The 22307-nt window shown below is 39.7% G+C and overlaps 1 protein-coding gene across 1 annotated transcript in view; it reads right to left on the bottom strand.

Moving 5' to 3' along the window:
* Positions 1-6271: 6271 nt before the first annotated feature.
* The window catches only part of PPHLN1 (periphilin 1), a 125132-nt gene continuing 109096 nt past the window's right edge, over positions 6272-22307 (bottom strand). The window contains exon 10 of the mRNA XM_090042347.1: positions 6272-9717. Within this exon, the coding sequence (XP_089898473.1) occupies positions 9508-9717 (210 nt within the window). The 3' untranslated portion in view covers positions 6272-9507. The remainder of the gene's footprint in view (positions 9718-22307) is intronic.

Here is a 22307-nt window from a genome sequence, read left to right as displayed (position 1 = left end):
AAAACTAACTTTCAGAAACATTGTTTCTCCAGATAAGAGTTAAACTTGCCAAGTTTACCCAATAAGTTGTAGCTGTTCTACTCTGTTACTGCATTTTTTATTACAGACACTATGTGGACATTTAAACTTGGGTGACTACCATGTCAGTCCATTTGAGAAAAGGGTGCAATAACATGAATGAACTGTAGAGTCATTATTTGTCCTTTATTGTTGCTTTACATATACAGATGGCTTTTATCTTTTTGGGCTTTTTCCTTGGAGTGAAACACCCACACTCCTGAGATCAAAAGTCACACCTTGACTTCTTTCACTAGAGGTCCCTTTGTCTCTAGAAACTGGAATTTTAATCTCTTGTTGTATTTGAATCTTGTGTACAACTTTCATACTCTTTGAGTGTGCTATTCTTCTAAAGAATACTTCAGTAAAAAGATGCAAATCCAAACCTGAGTGTAGAAATAGCTGCAGCCATCTTCATATACAGGCAGTCCTCGACTTACATTTCGAGTTACAACATTTCACACTTACGTTTATAAATTGACACCCTGTTTCAACTTTGATGTCCATTTTGACTTTACAATGCTCGATCTGACACCAAGCCATGCCAGGGAACAAGTTCGCTGCATCACCCATCTCCCTGGAAAACATCATTTGTCCAAACTTCCCTGGACACTTTCTTTAAGAAAGCAGACAAGACTCCAGGAAAACCTGCAGGCAAGACTCCTGAGAAGGCTCCAACCAAGAGCCCTTCAAAATGTCCAGAAAAGTCACCTCAAAGAAGTTGTTCCAAATCAATATGATTGCTGTTTACAATATAAATACATGACTGTAGCTATATTACTCATCTATAATTGATTGAGTACAAAATTCTGGGTTATTTTTGTTGAAAATAAGGTGTAGGACCTTGATTCAGGAACCAATCCCCCAGTTATTACATTGTTTCCTATGGGAAAAGCAGTTCCGAGTTGCAACCTTTAGACTTAAGACACGGTTTTCAGGAACCAATTGTGTCGTAGGTCTGAGGACTGCCTGTACACTAAAGCAGCAGTAGATGGCCAATACATTTATCTTGTAGCTCGCTTTTTTAAAAGATAAGAATTCCATCGTACAATCACCTTTTAGTTAACTAAATATTGAAACTAGTAAAATAACGTAAGTATTGAAAATGTAGCTATTTTAGAACTGGACTGGTTTGGCTTTATTTGGGGAGGGGTGCACATCACTGCAATTGATATTTAGTACCATGCTGTATTGCTCCCTCTGCCCCCATAACATTGAAGAGACAGTTGTGATCTAATGTTGGAAGCCCTTACTCTTGCAAGTAACGCCATTTTAAATAAACAAAACTACTTGCCTGATAGTGAACATTTGTGTAAGGATTTAAAAAATTAAGTCCAAGATTCATATCTTTTGAAACCCATTATCCAGGTTTTGTAAGTGTACTAGAGGCAATTATAAATATTTATAATGTAGTATTTCATAGACTAAAAGTGTATTCATAATTTAACAGTGCAAATATTAATGTACATATTGTATAGTTAAGATTTAAAAGCTGATTATTTTTATATCCCTGAATTCCAAGAAACTTGTTACAGTACAAAACTAGATTTTATTAGGGGTTTAACAGCAGCATTATGGATGAAAAAAATTGCTTGTCTTTTAGTCAGGGTTTTAAGTTTAGAAACACCCAAAATGATATTATTTAGTGAGCCAAAGCATAATTTTCTCTTAAATATTAAAAGCTCTGTATGCATGGTGGGGCTGTGTAAATACTCTCTATCTCTGGCCCTCTTAATCTTACACGTGTTATTTATGGGTCAAGCAAAATGTAAACTGTATAAATGTAAAAACCACACAAACCTGGAATATATCAGTACAAACATCTAACGCCTGTGCGTGTGTTTCTATGGCTTTTGTTGTTGGCCTGCATTAGAGAACAGTTCACAGTAGCTTGTTTTGCGTGAGTGACACAAAACATTAGAAAGTTACTACATTTCATCAGTTGATTAAGTGTTAAACACTATACAGGAAATGTCAATTGTTACCCTTCAACTCCTGGGTATGGCAAGAGCAATTTTGATTTAGCTGTAATAAATGGTCTACCTCTTCCAAAGCTCCATGCCTTAACCACAGGCGGAAGCTGTCTGTGTGCATACTGACATCTGCCAGTAAAAACACTTAACAGCTTTGATTAAAGTGCTAGTGCCTGGAGCGTTTGACAGCCTGACCAAACATCATTAAACAAGAAAACAGAACAGGGGCTCCCTGAACAAGAAGCCTAACAAAGCAGCATGTTGGCAACAGGAACCAATATCAAAGCTTTTCTGAAAATGTGAAAGAATATGAATTTGTTTGCTCTTATCACCTGATAGCGAAGAGTATTGCAAGATGGTCTAGGAAAAAGTACTTGTGTTGCTCAAGAAATGGGGGTACTGACTGCCACTTGCTAAGTAGCTACTGCCCAAGGTTGGCAAATGTATCTTTTGTTGACTGAAACAAGGGAGATGCTTAATCATGGTAACATTTCTGTTTATACCACCAGAAAGTGGTGACAAGTACAAGAGTAGCTTTGCTTCTGCTTGTTGATTCCCTAGTTCAGCAAGTTGAATGGTGCGATGTACCTGGTACCACAGAATATACTATTGAAACCTTCCCCCTGTTAAGCCTTAGTTACTTCAAGGGCTAGGTGTTATGGCTACTGCAGTGAAACAAGTATTCTCTTGTTATGCAGTTTTAAGTATCTGTCCTAAAATGCTCAATTGCACTGGACTTCTACATGTGCTTATTTTAGGGGTGGCTACAATTTGGGGTTATGCTGTGTTTATGCTGGGGTACCTACGTACGGCTTTGAGTAACTGACTTAGTTATAAGAAAATATATTCTCTCAGTCAACTGCAACTGTACTGCTTGAAGCAGAATGTCAACCTCATCTACCCTCCACCTGCATCTAAGCTGCAGGGCTTCTGTCCTGAGTTCCTTGCTGGCTGGAGCTGGACCTGGACCTGGTGGCAATGGTGGGGTAAATGTCAGTAGTAGCCAAGGGGCTAATGCAGCAGTCACTTGCACACCCTTTCCCCCCAGTGCACATTCTCTGTGAGGCTCTGTTCCCTGGACTTTTGGCAGAGGGCCGTGACTCAAATTCCCACCCCCGAGTAGCCCCACAGGCCAAATGATGCATCTCCACAGGCCATGCCTTTGCCATCCCCACTGAAAAGATGGCATGGACCTAAACAGAGCAAGGGAACTAGTGTAGTTTCCCTTTTGTGTACATGTGCACTATTTGTAGGGAACTTCCCTGAAGTGCTTAGAGATCACTGAAGTATAAGGAGTACATGAAGCCTATGGAGAATGTCTGGTAAAACCTTTCCCTCCTTTTTCACCAAAGTGAAAATTTAACACCTGAAGGTATTCTGGAGAACTTGATACTGAATACTCCTGAGAATGGGATTCTAGGTCAGTTGCATTTATCTGGGCAAACAAATACCTCCAACTCGGTATGGGCACACTGGACTTGACCCATGATTGTCCACTTCCTTCATGCTAAGCAACAAGATCAGTTGAAGAATATAATTCTCTGTGTACCATCAGGTGCAAATAGCAACAAGTAAACCTCTTTCTTTTTAACTAGGTCTCTTCAGAAAGGGGATTTATTCAGTTGCTCTTTCTGCCTTCACTAACCCCATTTTTCCTTCTAAGAACTTCTCTGACCCCCCACAACCACCCAAAGACTTGTAGGTGCAATCCTTTAGATTTTGTACTTTCTAATTAATTCAGTACAGTATCCCTCTTTCTCTTAATAAAAGGCTGGGGGCCAGCTTTAGAAATTGTAGAAAAGTAGGTGGTTTCTTCCCTGCCCCTCTCTTCCCCCTACTGTCTCTCTACTTTCCATCTGAATGTCAAATTTAAGCTTCTAAGTAAGTTAATTTTGCCCATTTCCATAAAGAAAGGATGTTTCTTTGTAGTGGGGAAGCTGGTGCTAGTCAGGGTATATGAAGCGAGTGAACTACTCAAGACCCAGGGGTTTTTTCAGTGATGGGCAAGATGTGCACAAGTTGCAGTCTTCATGTCACAGTAGTGATTGCCTAGGCATACAGATGTCCTGTTGAAACACCATTAACTCTAAAGCAGCAGCCAAGACCATGGTTGTAACTTCTGAACCAGTCATTTTAATCCTCTAAAGTAGTAATTCTCTAAACTTTTCAGAAAAATGCCAGCTCTTAGCTTTGACTCATTTTTTGACAACAGAAAAATAATTGAGTTCCTCAAACTGAGAGAGACCTCAGGAGGTCAGAATATTTTTGACACTAAATTCCTATTTGAAATCACTGGATTTATCTTGTGAGTTGCATGTACACAGTTGCACACACACAGCAGTGCTAATAGTGTTGGCATCCTTAAAAGGATCTAATGATACTATAGTTTGAGAATCACTACTCTAAAGTGACTGATTATACCCCTCCAACTTCTCCTCTCCCCAAAAACTACCCTTTAGGCTTTGATACCCAAAGAATATGCTGTAGATGCTAAGCAAAAGTGGTACATTCCATTCTAAATGAGAGAAATGAGGTACCCACTTGCCTTGATTCAAGACCCAGAGATGTGCTAAGCTCGTTCATGGTGAAGAGTTCTCTTAGCTAACAAAGCATGTTAAAACTGGGTCAAAGCATGGTCTAAGACAATGTGTGTGGGGGGGAGCAACTTTTTTGGCAGGTATGCCACCAATTACCCAGGCACCCTCTACTTGCCATTCTGATCCTCTTCCTTGCCCAGTCTGCTACTCTATTTCCTACCTCGACACTCCCTGACTGATCTGCTCTGCTTTCTGTCCTACTGCTGTGTGCCACCCACAAAAGCTGCCTGTGCCTCTTGTGACACCTATGCTGCCGGCTGGCCACTGCTGAAGCAGAGATCACTTTGCAACTGGCTGAAAAGGCTAATTTTTTCCTTTATCAAAACCATGATTAGTCAAGGGGGGTGGGGCGGGAGAATCTGGCCAGTTCTATACAGGGTTGTATGAAGATTTACTTAAGCACTAGCTAATGTGGCGATTCTTTTTCTACTACCCAAACTAGCTCGAGTATTTCTGCATGGCACCCTGCACAGGTCAAGTGCTTGGTCTCACCCACCAAAGCAGAATGTTAAATTGCACTTGTAATAAAAACTGAATCTTGCTTTTCTTGCTGAGGATGGATTGCTGCAGAGCTGCATGCCCAAGTCCCTTACGGAAGCTGCTTTTTTAACGGTGCTTATTAACCTCTGGGTGAAGGTGTTTACTTTTACACTTTGAGACTCACAGGGCATGGCTATACAAGATGCACACTGTGCAGTTGTTACCATGCAGTAGTATCCCAGCATGGTTGTCTCGTGATGCTTACTGCGCAGTAGTGCCACATCATGGTTTGTGCCCAATGATGCTACTGTGCAGTAAGCATCTCCTGTAGATGCAGCCACAGTTCAGGAATCTGCTTCTACTTTGACCATAAGCTGTGTTTATCGTCACTGTTCCTCATTAAATCAGTATGGATCCACTTGCCCTACCCCCAAAGGTGAAAAACAAATGAAAGATGCTGAGGACTTAAAAGATGGCTGCTGTGTTTGCTGGCATGTATATTAAGTAAGCTTTAACTAATGTCTCTACAACTGGACCACACTTCTACACCAGAAAAAGCTGCTCTTAGCTCAAACTGTGTTTGTTTATTCATCCTAGGGAAAGCATGAGCTATGAGCCTCAGCTAGTGAATGGGATACCCAATAGCCTTCCTGAGCTATTTGCAGATGTGAAAATTAGGCTTGGACAGCAGAAGGGAAGGTCATATCTTTACCCTTAAGCTCCCTGGTGATTTCAATTTTGCAGCGGTCCCTTGGTGTTGGCTATGTTTAGGATGAAAATCAGAAGTTGAAACGGTGCTTATTAGTAGAGGTGCACCAATATATTGTATTGGATCGGTACCGATATAAGAAACAAAATTGTCTATATTCAGATATCGGCCTGATAATTTGTCTGATAAATGCCTGTGTTGCACACAGCTGCAGCACAACCCAAAGCATAGCTATCAGTGTGGAGAGCTGCCTCCAGCTGGTAAGTTGGACGGGGGGGGGGGCGGGAAATGGGGAGCCAGATCAAGGGCCCCCCCAGGGTGGAGCCAGAGCTGGAACCGCACAGGGCTTTTCTTGCCAGGTGCTGGTAGGCGGCTGCAGCCACCCCAAGTTTTGCTGCAGCTCTGCTCCCAGCCCCACACCACTGCCCGGCACAGCCCCGTCTGAAAGAACCACCTCCACCCAAGCGCTCAGAAAAACCAGGACAGCGGTGCAAGGCTGGGAGCGGAGCTGCAGCAGAATTTGGGGTGCCTGCAGCCTCTTCCCAGTGCTGTCAGAGCCCACTCTGAGTCCAGCCGCTGGCAAGAAACACCCTGCGCAGCACCGGCTCTGGCTCCACCCTGCAGCTGCATCCCACTCCGCGCTGCACAGACCTGGAGGCACGTGCCTCCATGCCCTGCCGGGGTGCAAGCAGCAGTGGGAGCTACCTCCACCCTACAAGCCACACCTCTGTCCTGTGCTACCCCTCCACCCTGGCTGGGCAGCGCCTGCCCCTACCCCCACCCTCACCGTGGGGGGCCTTGATCTGCCCCCATGCCCCTTCCACCACACCAGACTTACCACCTGATGGCAGCTGTATCAGATCAGTATCAGCTGATATGCCTCCTTAATATCGGCTATGGGTATCAGCCCCCAAGATCCCCCACTTACTAGCTTACTCCATTTAAGACTTGGTCTGGATCCAAGTTCTTTTGCTGCAAGGAGCTCTGACCTACAGCCCCCACAAAGCTGCCAGAGCACAAAGTGTATTCTGGGACCACTGCTGAGTTTACACACTCCTGCAGCCAGAAGGCTTATTACACTGAAAAAGTGGCATTCAGTTGGCCAAACTGGTAGTAGGAACTAGATTTAACTGATCATTTCAGACTTCTTCAAAACCTTTTTTCCAAACAACCAACTCCGAGGGACAGCATTGCATTTACACTCCCTTACTTTAGGGGATCTTCCCATTCATGAGTGCTAGAAACAATTTTTAATTGTAAACAGATAACAAAAAAACAGAATAACTGCATCTATGTTCCAACCTGTCCTCTTCCACTCACACTCTCCTTATCTCACTAGCATTTCCTAGATACCTTAGGGCAAGACAACTAATATATTTTCACTACATAAAGCTTAACACAGGGGTGTACTATTTATATAGAGAGTAGGAGAAGGGGCCATATTTCTTGCTGTAAAACTGATTCTTGCTGTTAACTGATTTTCAAAGGATATTAGTTTTTCAATTCCATCAACATGCTGAAAATATATAATCACACAGGGTTAAGCATAAATTTTTAAATAAAAGTATGACAAGCATAAAACCAGAAAAAAAGTAGTAACTTAGCACTCCTGAATCTGAATTTTGTGTTAGCAAATACTTCATACTAATTTCTGGAGGAAGAAATTGTCCATTGGGAATTTCCTTTGTCTCTTGCTATCAATGATATTTAATCTGATTTTAGGAGCTTGTCTCAATTATAAGGCAGTTTTAATGAAAGAAAGCACACTTCAGTATTCCCCTTAGAGGCCATTTGGTACAAATTAAAACATCAAGAAAAATGAAACCTAGTGAAACTAAAGTACATTAATGGGCAGTTGTTGATTACAAGGTGTGTTAAATGCATTTTCAGGTTTCCCCACCTCCAGTTTTAGCCTTGAGTACAAATTTATATTCACTTGCATTACTTAAGATTCATCGATTTCTGAAACAGCTTCTGTTTGCATGCGAGTAGTATAGTGCAGGGGTTCTCAAGCTCTGGGCCATGGCCCAGCGCTGGGCCACAGCAGTCTTCTGCCGGACCAAAGTGGCCATGGACCAGCAAACAACAGCCCCCACCCCGAGCCAGGCATAAAGGCTGTGGCTCCATCTATAGGGCCTGTAGCAGCGCAGGGTTTGGTGCACCCCACCACCCGGGGGGTGGGGGTATCTTTACCTGTCTGCCAGCCATGGTTGGCTGTGACTGCTGGGCCAAGGTTTGCTGGGCCACAGCATAAAAACTTTGGGAACCCCTGGTATAGTGTACTTTATGACCCTCCCTATCCTCCCCCTCCAAATTCAGTCTATAACAGTGTCAATAACGCTGAAACAAACCTGATCCACAACACAAGTCTGATGTAGACATGTGCATTAAATTCCTAAATCAGAAAGGTATAATCCTACATGCTTTGTACTTGTTGCCTATCGTGGGAAAGTGTAATGTGTGGGAAGCATGCCCCATAATTTTTACATACAGAATTATTACCATCCACTCACTCACACCCTTGCATGTAGTCCAACGAAGTTAATGAGACTATGCAATTTACTTTGTGTCATTAGGCTCACAGTATTTCTGTTAAGTGAAAAAAAGCCTTTGCATCATTCAAGCATTCTGTTTTAGTCATTAAACCCATCTCATTTAGTTTTAATCTTGTTCTAACTAGAGACGTACACAAAGAACTTAATCATACATCTAATTATCAGTATGTAATTGCATTTAGAAATTACATATCTCTAAGAATTGAAAACTTATATGGTAATTTTTTGTTAAAGGAAAAGCCACCGGCACTTAATGCTAACAATCAGGATACCGCATATTTAGCCTTAGATGCATTTTACCTCTGAAAAGTGATTATATAACATTGGCTCTCTCCTACCACAGGGACTTGCTTCCCTTCCGTAACTACCGTTGTCCTTTTTTAAATTCTAGATAGAGCCTGTTGAGTCAAAATAGCTCGTAAGAGTTCAAACAGTTAACTAAAGAGGAAAATCCAATTATAGTTTCACAGAAATAACAAAAAGGAGAAGCCAGCCTACAGATTATTTTTTCTGGTCTGTAGAATGTTAAATGGAGTTTGCAGGGATGATAATTATAAAGTCGATGAGTCTGGATGTTAAGTGAGCAAATTCGCCCTGGCAGTCAGAGACAAAAAATAAATTTCCAGATTCCATTTTTCAGAATGGATCTGAACTTTATAAGCTACAATAAATGAAAAAGTAAAGCATGTTGATGAACACACTTACAATTTTTTCTATATTGTACATAAGCAACAAAACAACTAAGTTCCTGAATAAGTTGAGGAATGAAGAGCTTGCTTCTTGTTATTTTAATAAAAATACAGTGCTCAGTTACACTTCTAAACAACAAAACAAAAGTATACATAAATCAGAATGAACATGTCTTTTTTTCCCTAGGTAATTGTGTAAAGGTTTTCAAAAATAGTGTCACTTTACATCATTATTGAAATGCATATCCTCTTCAAAGGAAGAAATGTCAGACAACAAATACAGAAAAGAAGAATACTGTGGAGACCACAGTGAACAAGCTTAGCTACTATGAAAGAGCATGGGCCTTGGGTTCAAATCTCCAGTAAGATCTCCCCTTCTCCACGAAAAGCATATTTATATATTAATGGCATATACATTACAGAAAATCTAAAAGCATATTTTTTTTCTTAATATTGCCCCTCTTTAAAGGACTCTGATAATTCTTGATTGGCAGCATCATATTCAGCAATGAAATGTTTTAGTTCTTCAATGCATCGCTCACCTATCTCATGCAAATTCTGTCTGAGAGCAAACTGAATAGACTTTTCTAATGAAGGATCCTTATCAATCAGCATCTTCACCACCATACCAAAGGTTTCACAATCTTGTCTGTAAACCTAAAAGCAATAAATATTAGAAGCAGATTAAAATGCAAGAATATTTACACAATAAGTCAGAATATTCCCTCCTCCTACCAAGTTAAAGAACTATGACAATAACAAAATCAAATGAATAATGGATAATGGAGTCAACATGAATTTGGCACGTTAGACTGTCTTATAAATTTTTTATATCCCAGGCCTGCTCTAGCTGTAACACAGTCAAATGTAGTTAGTGCAGCACTACTTTGAAACAAGAAATAATTCTCATCAGAGGAAATAAAAATTAAATATGGCAATGAATTTCTCTTGTAGTAACAACTAAAGTGTAATACAGTAGCAGAGCAGAGAAAGAATAAATTTAAACATAATTTACACTTTTGTTTGCAACAAAATTTGGGTTTAATCTTTTCAAGCATCTGATTAATCTTTAAAATAGCAATTAGTTAATTTACCTTTTGATAAGACTTGAAGGTGTCTTGCACTATTTCACCAAATATATTTCATGTTTCTTGGCAATTTCAAAATCACCTATTAGGGCAAACTGGATACATTTCTTATAGAGAGGCTTAAATGAATATTGAAGTATTATATGTTTGATGGTACTGGTGATTCAGCCTTGAATAGAAAATGCCTCTGTAAGAGAGACCTCAATGCAAAAAAGTGACGGCAAGGCTAACACTGGTGGTTACAAAGTAAGGCCTAGCATATACGACAAAGCTTTGTTGGCAGAACTAAAATTCTGTTGGCAAGGCTTTGAGCACATCTATGCTCACAGCTCCTCTGTGGCATCAGATGTCTCCTTTGTGCCTACAGAGTTCCACCACATTTGCCAAGTGGCATATAAGCTTCAGCTGCCACCTGACAGCCAGCACAAAGTACAGGCACTCCCACATACTCTGCCAGCTGTTTTGCACCCTGAGCACCAGGTGCCTTCCCAAGGAACACTTTGCCAGTTGTTGAGTAGAGCCACCACGAGCAGCTGGCTAGATTGGGGTCTTTGTATGTCACCACATTCTCCAGCAGCAGGTAAGTCCATATGGACTATATGTGTGTGACCAAATACACTAGCAGCAGTTGGGTCCATATGGCTTATATGCTTGTGTGTGTTCGTGCGTGAACTAATACTCCAGCAGCAGTTGGATTTGTATGTGCGCATCCTATGTCCTACGTGTGTGTGTGCACAACCAAATACTCTAGCAGTAGTTAGGTGGGCGGATGGGTGTGACCAAATGCTCTAGCAGCAGCTGGGTCTGTATGTTCTATATGGGGGGAGAGTGTGCACACGCGTGCACATGCATAGGTGCATGCACACAGGTGTAGGCAGGGGAAGGAATGGTGAAGACAGACAAGAAAGCTGCATTAAAATGATAAGATTGTGAGACTGGAAATGTACCAGGACTCTACATGAAACAGCTCTTTCCTATTTTAATATTCTTTCCACCTATGCTTGTGACCTCATCATGTTTGTTTTTTTAATTTATAATTTAATTATGCTCCTGTTAAATAGGGGCTACAGCCCTAGTCCTGAATTACAACTCTGTTCTGTATGTACAACAAGCATAAGAGCATATGCACAGTCTAAGAGAGATGAACAAGTCAGAATAATAGTCTTACAACAACCCCTCTGAAGTAAGCACTGTAAGCCATATTAGAGAGGTAAATTAGGACACAAAGATGTTCAAGACTTTCAGCAAACCACACTGTCTATATTTCATTGCTGTAACCACTGGACCACCCCTTCCCTGACTGGTTAATAAATGTACTTGTTCCCCAAAAAGAAACTAGTCAAAGTATATGGACTCATCTACACATCTACTCTATTCTCCCATCACACAAGGCAATACAATAAAATCCTGCCCTGTTCAGTATCCCTCAGATACCTGTTAGATTTAAGTATTTAAAAGTGTCTATGAAGTGTCTTTGGTAAGCCATTACACCTTCAAACAGTTTTTAGCACTTTTGAAATACTATATATTTCCACAATAAATTTGCCAATCAGAGTAAAGAGATGAGCTTAATTTTTTTAATGAGAATTCTATTGCATAACAATTTAACACAGATGATTTTTGTGCCTGAAAGCCTGGTCCAGTAAAAGGTGTCTTTACTGCCGCATCAGCCTTGTTTTCTTATCCTAAAGTAATTATCCTTTGTATACTAATATCTAATTTATTCTGTGAAAGTTTGTTTAAAGGTAGAGAACATTATATAACTCCTCTAGCATGAAAATGCTCAATCACTGTCATGTTATAGCTACGTCACAATGTTCAAGGGTGGTTCAAATCAAGGAATGAGATTTTCAAGGGAGCTATGCTTTCAAAAGTTAGTCACCTAAGTTTTTTCTAGGCAAGAATATTTAATTTCATATGGCATAATGTAACAGAAATTCCTCCCCAACAAGTGGTTAATGTGTTCCTTTTCTAACATCACTGGCCAACTTCCATTTTTTTAATTCTCTGCACTTCTAACTGGTGATAACCTAGTTTTATTTTTTTCTGTGCATTGTTTAGGATGAAAACAAATAAGCAATCAACATTTCTGATCTTTCCCCGAGGATGACTGATGAACATTCAACACTATCAACTAAATCCATAGTGGGATTTAGTGAGATGTATATATGTTTTCTTTCCACATACATCTATAGATGGTAACACAAATAAAGTAATTGTGACTGAAAAATTCTCCTGTAGTACAGAATATGCATTTCATGAGAACGGATCAAAAGGACAGCACAGGGGACAAAACTCACATCAGAGGGGCAGGAAAAGACAATGTCTAGGCATTATGCCATCACAGTGAAATCACTCCCAGAAATAACAAGAAGGAATCTGGAATTTTTAATCAAATCAGACAACACAACTGATGTTTTTGATGAGCACTTTGTAACAGGCAAAAGAGAAACTACCATTTTCACAAACTGCTTGGCACTAAACGTATGTGAATTTCTTTTATTTATTTTCACACACTACAATATCTGAATAAGACAATGCCACCGCACATATTTTTAACACAATCTCTTAAAAGATAGTATTCCTATGGGATATGCTACTAGAGCAAATAAGTTTCCTGTGCACTGCTTTGTACACTTCCGCTGTCCCTTAGTGCTCCAGCAGCAGAATAAGAGCCTCACATATTTAGTGCATTTTTCACAGCACTAAAATTATGGGTCTGGCAAAGACAACTTCAAAGCACAGCTAACTTTAGTGATTATTTCCTTGGACCCTTTTCCAAGGAATGAAAAAGTTCAGAAACATTACCCTGTATCTAATTAACCATGTGACAGACAGATGGTTACTGCCTTCACAAGAACTTTTTTCTTTTTTTTTTTTTTTTTTAGCTTTTAGGTATTGGGAGAAAAATGTCTTTTTTCCCTTATCACATCTTTATTTGTTCTCTTTTATCACCTTTGAAGTATTCAAACTAAGAATATGTGAATGACATTCTACAGGTAACCTGGCAATTGACTGTCTTCACAAAGCCTTTTATGGCATTGACACAATCACATCTACAACCAAAGAATAGGTGTTAAGCACATTAGTAAAGACTACAAGGGACATGTTTTTTTGAAAGGCCTTTTGTACTAAAGGGTATCTAAAGGAAGTATTGGGACAAGTAGATTTGATCCCTTTTAGTACATCTTCAGATAAACTTCATATTACAGACTTACAGTACCATTTAAATTAATGGTTATTTTCTCTTATAACATGTAGAACTGCACTATTTAAGATATCTGTGTACTGTGTACTGTTTTTTAAATCCTAAAGTCCACCTGAATATATTTTTATGCAGTGCTTCAAAAAGATAATAAAATGAAAAATGTGAGCTATTATATTATCATGTCTGAAACATTTTACCTTAATTCACTGCTATGATAGTCAATTAAATGAGATCACAGGAGAGTTTATTTATTTATTTTTACTTACTATGGCAAATGATTTCAGAAGCCACAAAATGTACCGAATACTAAAAATGGGGGAGGGGGGACCCTTCTCCCCCCACCCCCAGATATTCCATTGAGAACAAATTAATACTTTGGAAACAACAGAAAATAAACATTTTATCTTCAACAGATAGGTTAGAAAGAACTTGATCTTCTCCCCCTTTAAAGAGGTGTTAGGAACCAGATGTCAGGCTAGCTAGGAAGGTTTGGGCAGTAACAGCTGTAGTGATGCAGTCAGCCCCTTCCAAAAGAGCTCTGAAGCCTTTTTAAGATGCGACGTTGGCCCTGCATACAAAGACGGGATCTTCAAAAATTCAATTCAGCAGAGGAAAGATTCAGTTTCAAGGAAATAAACAGTGAATAAGGCCACGTGAAATTCTGAACTTTAACAAAGACAGGAAACAGCAGAAGATTCCAAACGTAAAATCACTTAATAAAAACAATTCTTTGCTGCAGGGAAAACTGAATCTGGATTTGGATCTTGAGTACTTCCAAAATATCCCTATCTTTGGAATTGAGGCTGATACGGATTCTGAGCTCAGGCCATTGAAAAGTTCATCCCTAAACATCTGGAACTGAACACTAAAAATGATTCCATGTGCGAGGAAAGAGATTATAGATTTCCTATAGAACAAGAACTATACAAGCAGCACCATTACTCTGTTTGCTATACATGGCAGGTAATCCTGAAAGCAGCTAAAGCTATATAGGGTGATCATTTACCAAAGCTGTAACACAGTGTTATTCTCTGACCTAAGCTGTCTCAGACATAATGGAAAGAATTTGTACTACTTTAACAAACAGATGAAGAAAGAGTAGAAACAGCTGCAGTATTCCTATTAAAAGTCTGTATTATCTAAGAAGAAAAAGTGCATTAGCAGACTTCAATTCCTGTTTGAAAAGATCCTTAAAGCCAACAAATCTGGCACTCTTGAGTTTTCAAAGAACAAAAACTATATTCAATTTTGAGACCTTTCATTATTTAAAAGGACACAGCCAAGATAGAGTCCCACACTGTGTTATTCACTGTACATACTGTTAGCACCGGTTTCAGCTAAGGCTATGGGCACACAAACAAGGTCTCATGAAGTAATCAAGACTGCATTATAGCATGTCAGCTCTTCTACAGCAATTGTCTTTATGAATGCTCTTACACTGTGGTAAAGGTGAGGTAGCTTTTCTCTTGATCAAAGTGAGGTATGTGATTTCATATTTTCTGGGAGAAAGTGGTGTAGTTGATGTGTTAGCTTGTCTCATGGTAAACTGTGTTCCTACATCCTACTATTTAAAGGTGAGATGAACATATCAGCTAATACACACAAAAGTGGTACTGTTTTAAATGTATAGGTAATTGAAATAGTAAGTATCCTCACCCCCAGTGTGGATACAGTTAAAGCTCATGAAGCTATTCCCAGATAGAAAGGAAGCACCATACTGTGTAACACTGATACAAATTCTTCATGTAGACTGGGCTTTATCATACACAAAACACATTGTCTTTAACTGGCCAAGTACAGTGCTAGGATTTAACTTGACTAGTTTAAAATATGTGCTATGTGTTAAAATATACACCTGCTTTTTTTCTACACTGTGCTTTCCAATACACTATGTAGAATCTGTTAGTTAAAATAACCTAACATCATATCTGTGACTAGCACATGATTATGCAATTGTCATAAACCATCAACATAAACAGCTATTATATACCAGGCATTTCTGAACCATCAAGCGTTTGACTGTGCAACTTCAATGTTGTTTTAATGGTACAATTTATATTGAGATAATATAGATACCCTATGATACTTTTTTCCCCCCTAAAAATGGCCTTTTAAAATTCTATAAAAAATAAAAAGTTCCTGTGTGAACTACCAAGGTTGTATTCTTGTAAACTGGCCTATATTTAATGGGGGTGGATTTAATTGAGAGGGGGAAAAGTTGGTTACCTCTGAAATTCGAGGGCTCTTAAAGTCAATTTAAGGATGAATTTAAAACACTCTTGAATTTCAGAGGCAACCAAATTTTCCCTCTCTCAATATAAGAAAAAAATAAAACATCAAATAAAGACCAATTTATAGGCATAAAACCTCTACAGTGCATAGAGAAGCTTTTTATTTTTAACAGACTTTAAGAACAGGCCATCTTTAGAAAAAATATTTGATTTGAAAAGGGGCATTTTATATTTGAACTAATATAGTATTGGTCTGGCTCTCGCCAGTATATACAAGACAGCTGACCTATATAGGTGAGTCAACATTAGTACGGGAACAAGAATAGGTTGTTCTAAAAACTTAGGGGAGGTAATAAAACTATCAATGGTTTGTTGCATCTTTCAGGTACTGATAAGAACCTAAAGAAGTGTCTTAAAAACTTAAAGTGGGGCAATGAGTGAGGCCATTGAAAATTAGAGGGAGCATGTTGTGGGAGGGAGGGAAGGGATGGAGCTCACTGGAAAGAAAGAGATGGTAATAACTAGTTATTCCTTTTCAGGAAGGCTGATTTCCTCAGCAAAAGGCAGGATAGATTTGTGTTCCTACACAGTGTCTGATGAATAAGCTTCCACTAGACATCTCTGATTCAGTTAGACTCATTGTCACTAGCAATCCCTCAATACAAGGATGATCTCTACCTACAACAGCTCATTGATGGTTCTTGAAGTGACTTAAAGAGTCTAATCCTTAATCCAATCTTTAGTTAGACCATAAAATGCAAATCTACCTTGCCTTCTCCCTGACTTCAGACTAACATAACTAATTACTTCTCAGATTTGCTAAAACAATGATCCTCAACCAATGTGCTACGCCACCCTGGGATGCCTTGAGAACCTTTCAAATGTACAGTGGGGTGCCATAATGTTAGCATTATCAGGGGCACAAACATGCTTCAGAGATAAACCCAAAGATTTCAAACAGGAATCCACAGTGTCAAAAACATTTTGACCTGCTGTGGGGTTTTGGAGGTCTCTGCAACAGAAGAATGGCTCTATTCTATATCTATTGTAAAAACTGAGTTCCAAGAGGTGCCTTGAGTCTAAAAAGGTTGAGCACCCCTGTGCTAGAATATAGCAATGTTTTGGCAAGTGAGTAGATCATTTGATGATAATGTGATTTTTACTATATGCCTCAAACTTCTGTAATGCAAAGTTAAAGTTACCTTGTGTTAGTCCAGAATGAACTGAGTGGCTAACAAATCTCTAAATAGCAGGAAATGAAGGATTAAGTTAAATGTAAACACCTGAAAATCAGAAAATGCAAAATTAAAGCATATACCAATCCCAGAACATTCATTTAGGATTGGTAGAGAGAGGTAATCCATGTTAGTCTGAAGTCAGGCAAAAGACAGGGCAAGGGGAACTTTAAACATTAATACATTCAGAAAGGCTTTTGTAGGCTACAGCCTACTTCGTCAGGTGTAGAGAAGAGTAAGTAAAAGCAATGTCTCAAGAAATGTACTAGAGCTATATGGAAAGGGTGCTAATATTTTACTTGATTTGTGTGCGGCAAGTTCAGTATTTAGGTGTGGGAAGGTCCTTGACTGCTAGTTTTGTCATAGCAGTCAAGAAAAGGTTAATCTACACAGCACTACCGCACTGACATGCTTTCTGTAGCATCTCAAAGAACAGAGTGAGGAAAAGGAGCATTACTCAGAGCAGACAGACCGGTGGTGGGGTATACCGCACCTGCATTTCCTGATTTTCAGGGGTTAATTTAAGGTTAGCAACTCCATATTCTGCAAGAATGCTAGGCACCAACTGACAACCAGAAGTCTGCATTAACGTTTTGGTGTATATAAGTTGCTTGATTTTAAAGAGAAATTTCTCCACATCTCCATGTATCACAACCCAACTCTCCCCCTTCACTGCCGGTGGCTTTTAGCAGGGATTACTCAGCCACAGAATGCACTGTCTGCATGGCCTCTTTACTGCCGGTGTATCACCTCCTCCAGATCCTCCGTCTCTGTGCCCAGATCGTCCCTCCCTAACCACCTTCCACACAAAGACACAAATACAGACATGGGATCTGCAGGCTGAGGAAATGAGGATACAAGACAGTGAAAGAGCTAGTATGGAATCACTTGGAGACATGAGAGAAAGGATGGTCCAGGACCTAGAAGCAGTTTTCTGCCCTTTGCCAGATATCCTGTGTAAATTTGGGCAGGTCAGCTTGTCTGTGCCCCAAGCATCCATGTCAACAGGGATGCTGGCACGATAACTTGCTGTGTTAAAGACTGAGACACTGGCACTACAGTGATAAGGACAAGTTCTATCATTCATATGAAAAATAAAACCAAAGGCCTAACATCCCCAACAGCAGATTTCCGCCATATTCCTTCTCACCTTCCTCTTCTCTCTGTTCCAGTTTTCTCAGCACGCTTCCTCCATGTTTTGACCTCTCTCCCATTCCCCCCCTGCAGTTCTCCCTATCACTGCTCAAACCTCTCCCATGTTCCCCCCGACAGGGCCATTGCTTCAAACACTCTCTTCGCTGACTTTCCTTGTGCTTTGAGCACTGAACCCCTTCCTTTGCCACACACACCAACTCCAGTTTCCTCCTTTCTTTTTTGTACTTCTGGGAAATTTAGGGTGGCTATGGGAAAGCAATAGGTTTGTAAGGAATGCATACACCATAAGGAGGAAGAAAGAGGCAGGAAACTGGAGGTACAGATTACCTACCACAAAGAAAAGGGCTTTATATGACCTTCTTTACCACAAGAGACTCAGAAAGGTGTGAGGTTTCTTACTTTTATCACAATGAGATGTTCCCAACTGAAGGAGAACACCCTATGGGGATAAATACTGCCTGAAGTGACAGCTCTGGGATGTGTGAAGTTCCCCATTCAATGGGTATTCTCGCCTCCCGAGAGCCCGTGCCATGTAGGAAGCATGTCTGTTCTGAGCTCCTCACCCAGAGGCAGCCCCCACACCAGTTTCCAACTCATATGGGAAGGAAAGTCAGGGAGAACAACTCACATTTCCCTTGGGAGTGGGGCCCAGCGGACCTCAGATCATAGCTCACAAAAACCAGCAACATACCTAGTAGTTATGCTCAAGTACCTGTACAGACAATGTGTAATTTATTACCTTTCAGAAATAATGTTCTCAAATAGGTCTATAACTCAGACCTATTTCCAAAGTAAGAAATCTCCTCAGCAGAAGCAGGTAGTAGCAACATGCCCACTGATAATTCTCGAGTTTCTGTCAAAGGCAGAATCTGAACTCACAGTTAATGAGCACAACACAGGTTTAAAAACAATAGCATGACCCCAGCCTTTTGTAGACTAACTAAATAAGAGATGCATAAACTTTTGTAAATAGTGGCTTATTTTATCAGATGCTACATGCCCACCGATAGCTAGGCCAACATAGCTGGTGTTCGCATAGCCTCCTGATGGAGAGGGTGCATTTTCTGACACAAGTTTTTCTAAAGACATTTATACCACTTTCCTTAACAAAATAAGCAAAGCCAAAAAAACCCCTCTGGCCTTCTGTCAGTATGGCCACATCTATACCAAGCTTTTTTTGTCAGTTAGGGGTATAATTTTTCTTTGCTCTCTTAAATGACATAGCTGTTGTAGCAGACATTGTAATATTGACTCAGGTGCTAATCTTGTTTCTACATTCATTTAATTTGTTCTGAATCCAGCTGCTGATGTATTTGAGCTCTTAACTTAAACGTCAATAATTACTTTAAGTCCTGCAAAAAGACACTGGTATCATTCACTGGCTGTGATAAGCCTTAAGTGGCAAAGATAAATTTTGGGACAATCCGAGCCACACTCATAGCTCCAGGCACAATAAAAAAAACTGTCAGAAAATCAAACCGATTTTGTCAAAGGATATATATTTTTGAAGCCCTGCCTGAAATTACCCCAAATTTCGGATGCTATGTCTATTTAGCACTCCTATGAAAAACAGTATTTATCACTGAGCATGAAGTTCTTAGGGAACTCTGAATCAACTTCTATACAAAGAGATGCCAGGCCTTACCTATAGCAGTGCTAGTCTACAATAATAAAACAGAGGTCAAAGTTACCTTTTACTTCCAGATAGACAACCAAATACAAATCATCTAATTTTAGGACAGATTGCTGGTTTAAGTAGGACGTCCCATCTGATCCATGTTAACCTTTCCTCACATGCCTGACTGAACATGTAAAATCTTACTTTATAATTGCAAATTTAAATTCTAACAAACAAGGAATCTGTCTATTCATTTATAGACTGACATTGACATTAGAGCTCCCTGTTCCTAGTGTCAAAAATGTTCATATGTCATGTTCACATAAATATTGCAGTGACACCCATATTGTAAAATGCTGATCTCCCTGTGAAAATGTATCACAGAATTTTCACAATGCTATAAAAGGCGATATTAATCCAATTTAAAATGTAACAAAATACCTCAAATGCAATGGACTACTATGTCCCTTCTTGCAAAAGTTGACATACAAAAATTCTTATTATACTAGGTGCCAGGTAATCATCAGTTTTTCCTTACAAACTCTATATTTTACGTTCATGAGTAAAATATTTAATCTTGAGATCCACCATGAGGAAAAACACACTATAAGATGCCTCTTTTGCAAACGTATGTAATCCATGTGATTTTACATTGTTTTTCTGTTTACCTGAATTACTTTTTATGGTTCTAAAAAGCAAATACAAATACAAGAAGTTTATTCCTGTGCATTATATGTATAGTTAATTTTAAACTATGAGTGTGAACAATCTCATATATTCCTTTCTTAAACATGGACTAACCATTTTGCTTTGGATCTGTATGGTAATTTTCATATCCATTAATCACTGTGTTTATATAGCAATTACATATTTATTGAAATGCAAATTGAGAGAAACAAATTATCAAATCTACTACATAATAACTAATCATTTTATGTTAATCTGTTTCTTAATGAAGAAATGTAAAAGAAAGTTACTTGAACTCAAATACAATTCTGGCTCCCTTTAATTAGGACCAGAATTGTATTTGTACATTTCTAGTTTAATAGTTTTATAGATTTGCTAAAATATATAAAAAGAAAATCTTTAAAAATGCAAAAGAGTTAGCACTTTGTTAATCAGTTGGCAGACATATTATAAATACTTTAGAGTGTTTTCAATTGTTAATTACAATTTTATGAAAAAAATGTAAGTACAAATTCCAGTTTGAATTTCCAGTTCAAAACACACTTCATCATCTAACAGATGCTGGTAGCTATCCTGGCATTAGAAACAGAAGAAGTGCCACACTGGGTCAGATCAATGCTCCACCTAGTCCAGCATCTTGTTTCCAAATGTAGAAGAAACTGATGCTTTAAAGCAGTGATTCTCAGGGTTCCTTGAGATGTTTCAAGAAAGCCATGGAGTGCTATGCCATATTAACACCATTAGGTGACCCAACATGATTCACAGGATAAAACCAAAGGGTGCCTGTAGACATGCAGGATGCCTGTTCTGATAGATTATAATTACAGTACGTCAGAGCAGACTCGATTAATTAAGTCTTGTGGAGCATGCTAATATAAGCACCCTCCAGCAGCCTTGGCATCTCATATGTTCAGCTCCGGAGAGCTGCTCTAATTAAAGCACCGCCTCAACCACAAAGCATGTGTAAAGATGCCCAAAGATTTCAAAGAGGAATCCATACTGTTAAAAATATTCTGGCATGTTGTGGTCTGAGTTCTTTGCAACAGAAAAATTGCTCTATTATCGTTCTGTAGCCAAAAAAGGAGTAAAACCGAAGAGCTGGTATATTCCAAGAAGTGCCTCAAGTCTAAAATGGTTGAGAACCACTGCTGTAGACTGAGAGCAATAAATTGAGTATATCTAGAGTGATCTACCCCTTGGTTCATTACCCTCCCTGATATACACCATCAGGAGTTTAGAAATGCCAGGGGAATCATCTGTGAAGCACTGCTGTAGAACAGTTCTACTCTGAAAAGAGACCCTCTAAAACTGGGGTAGGTGATTATTGTGGCTGTAGGGCCATTTAACAAGTTTTGACAAGCTGTCAAGGGCCACACACACCAAATCCTTCAGAAGATAACTTTTTAACAAATTATAGATAAAAAAACAAAATATACACTAAAAATCAAATATCTACTATAAAATATTTTAGTTCAAAAATAATTTTTGTCCTGACTTATGGTTTTTTTTGAGTAGTGTATATAGAAGTAATTGCATAATAGCTCAAAATAAAGTCTTACTTTTGTATATTTTGTGGGAGGGGAAATGGGTGTGTTGTGGCCAGTGGCGATATATAGGGGGTGCACGTGCACCACCTGAGAGCAGTGGTGCACCCCCTGACAGCCAGCATTTCCCACTTAGGCGATCGGCAGGCGGGAGCACTGGTACCCCCCGAGAGCACCAGCTGGGGAGTGAGGGCACCAGGAGAAGGGTTACTGGCACTTCCGGGCGCACCCCTGGCCCTTCTGGGCCTGCACGATGTGCTGTGGGGGACACCTCCCCTGTCACTGACAGGCCACTGGGGGGGGGGCAGGGAAAGTGCCCCCCTAACTCAGGAGGCACCAATCTCCCATGGTTGTGGCTGTGTTGGGGTGTAGGCATTTGGGGTGTGTGGAGGACTGGCTGGCTTGCTAGCTGTGTGACAGGTCCTGGGAGCCAGCAGGGGTGGATGGGAAGGAGCGGGGATCAAGGGGATCAAGGGGATCA

This window comes from Crocodylus siamensis, chromosome 4 (genome assembly GCF_052110815.1).
Source record: "Crocodylus siamensis isolate JL-2025a chromosome 4, ASM5211081v1, whole genome shotgun sequence".
NCBI lineage: Eukaryota > Metazoa > Chordata > Crocodylia > Crocodylidae > Crocodylus > Crocodylus siamensis.
This window is presented reverse-complemented; position numbering and strand designations above follow the sequence as displayed.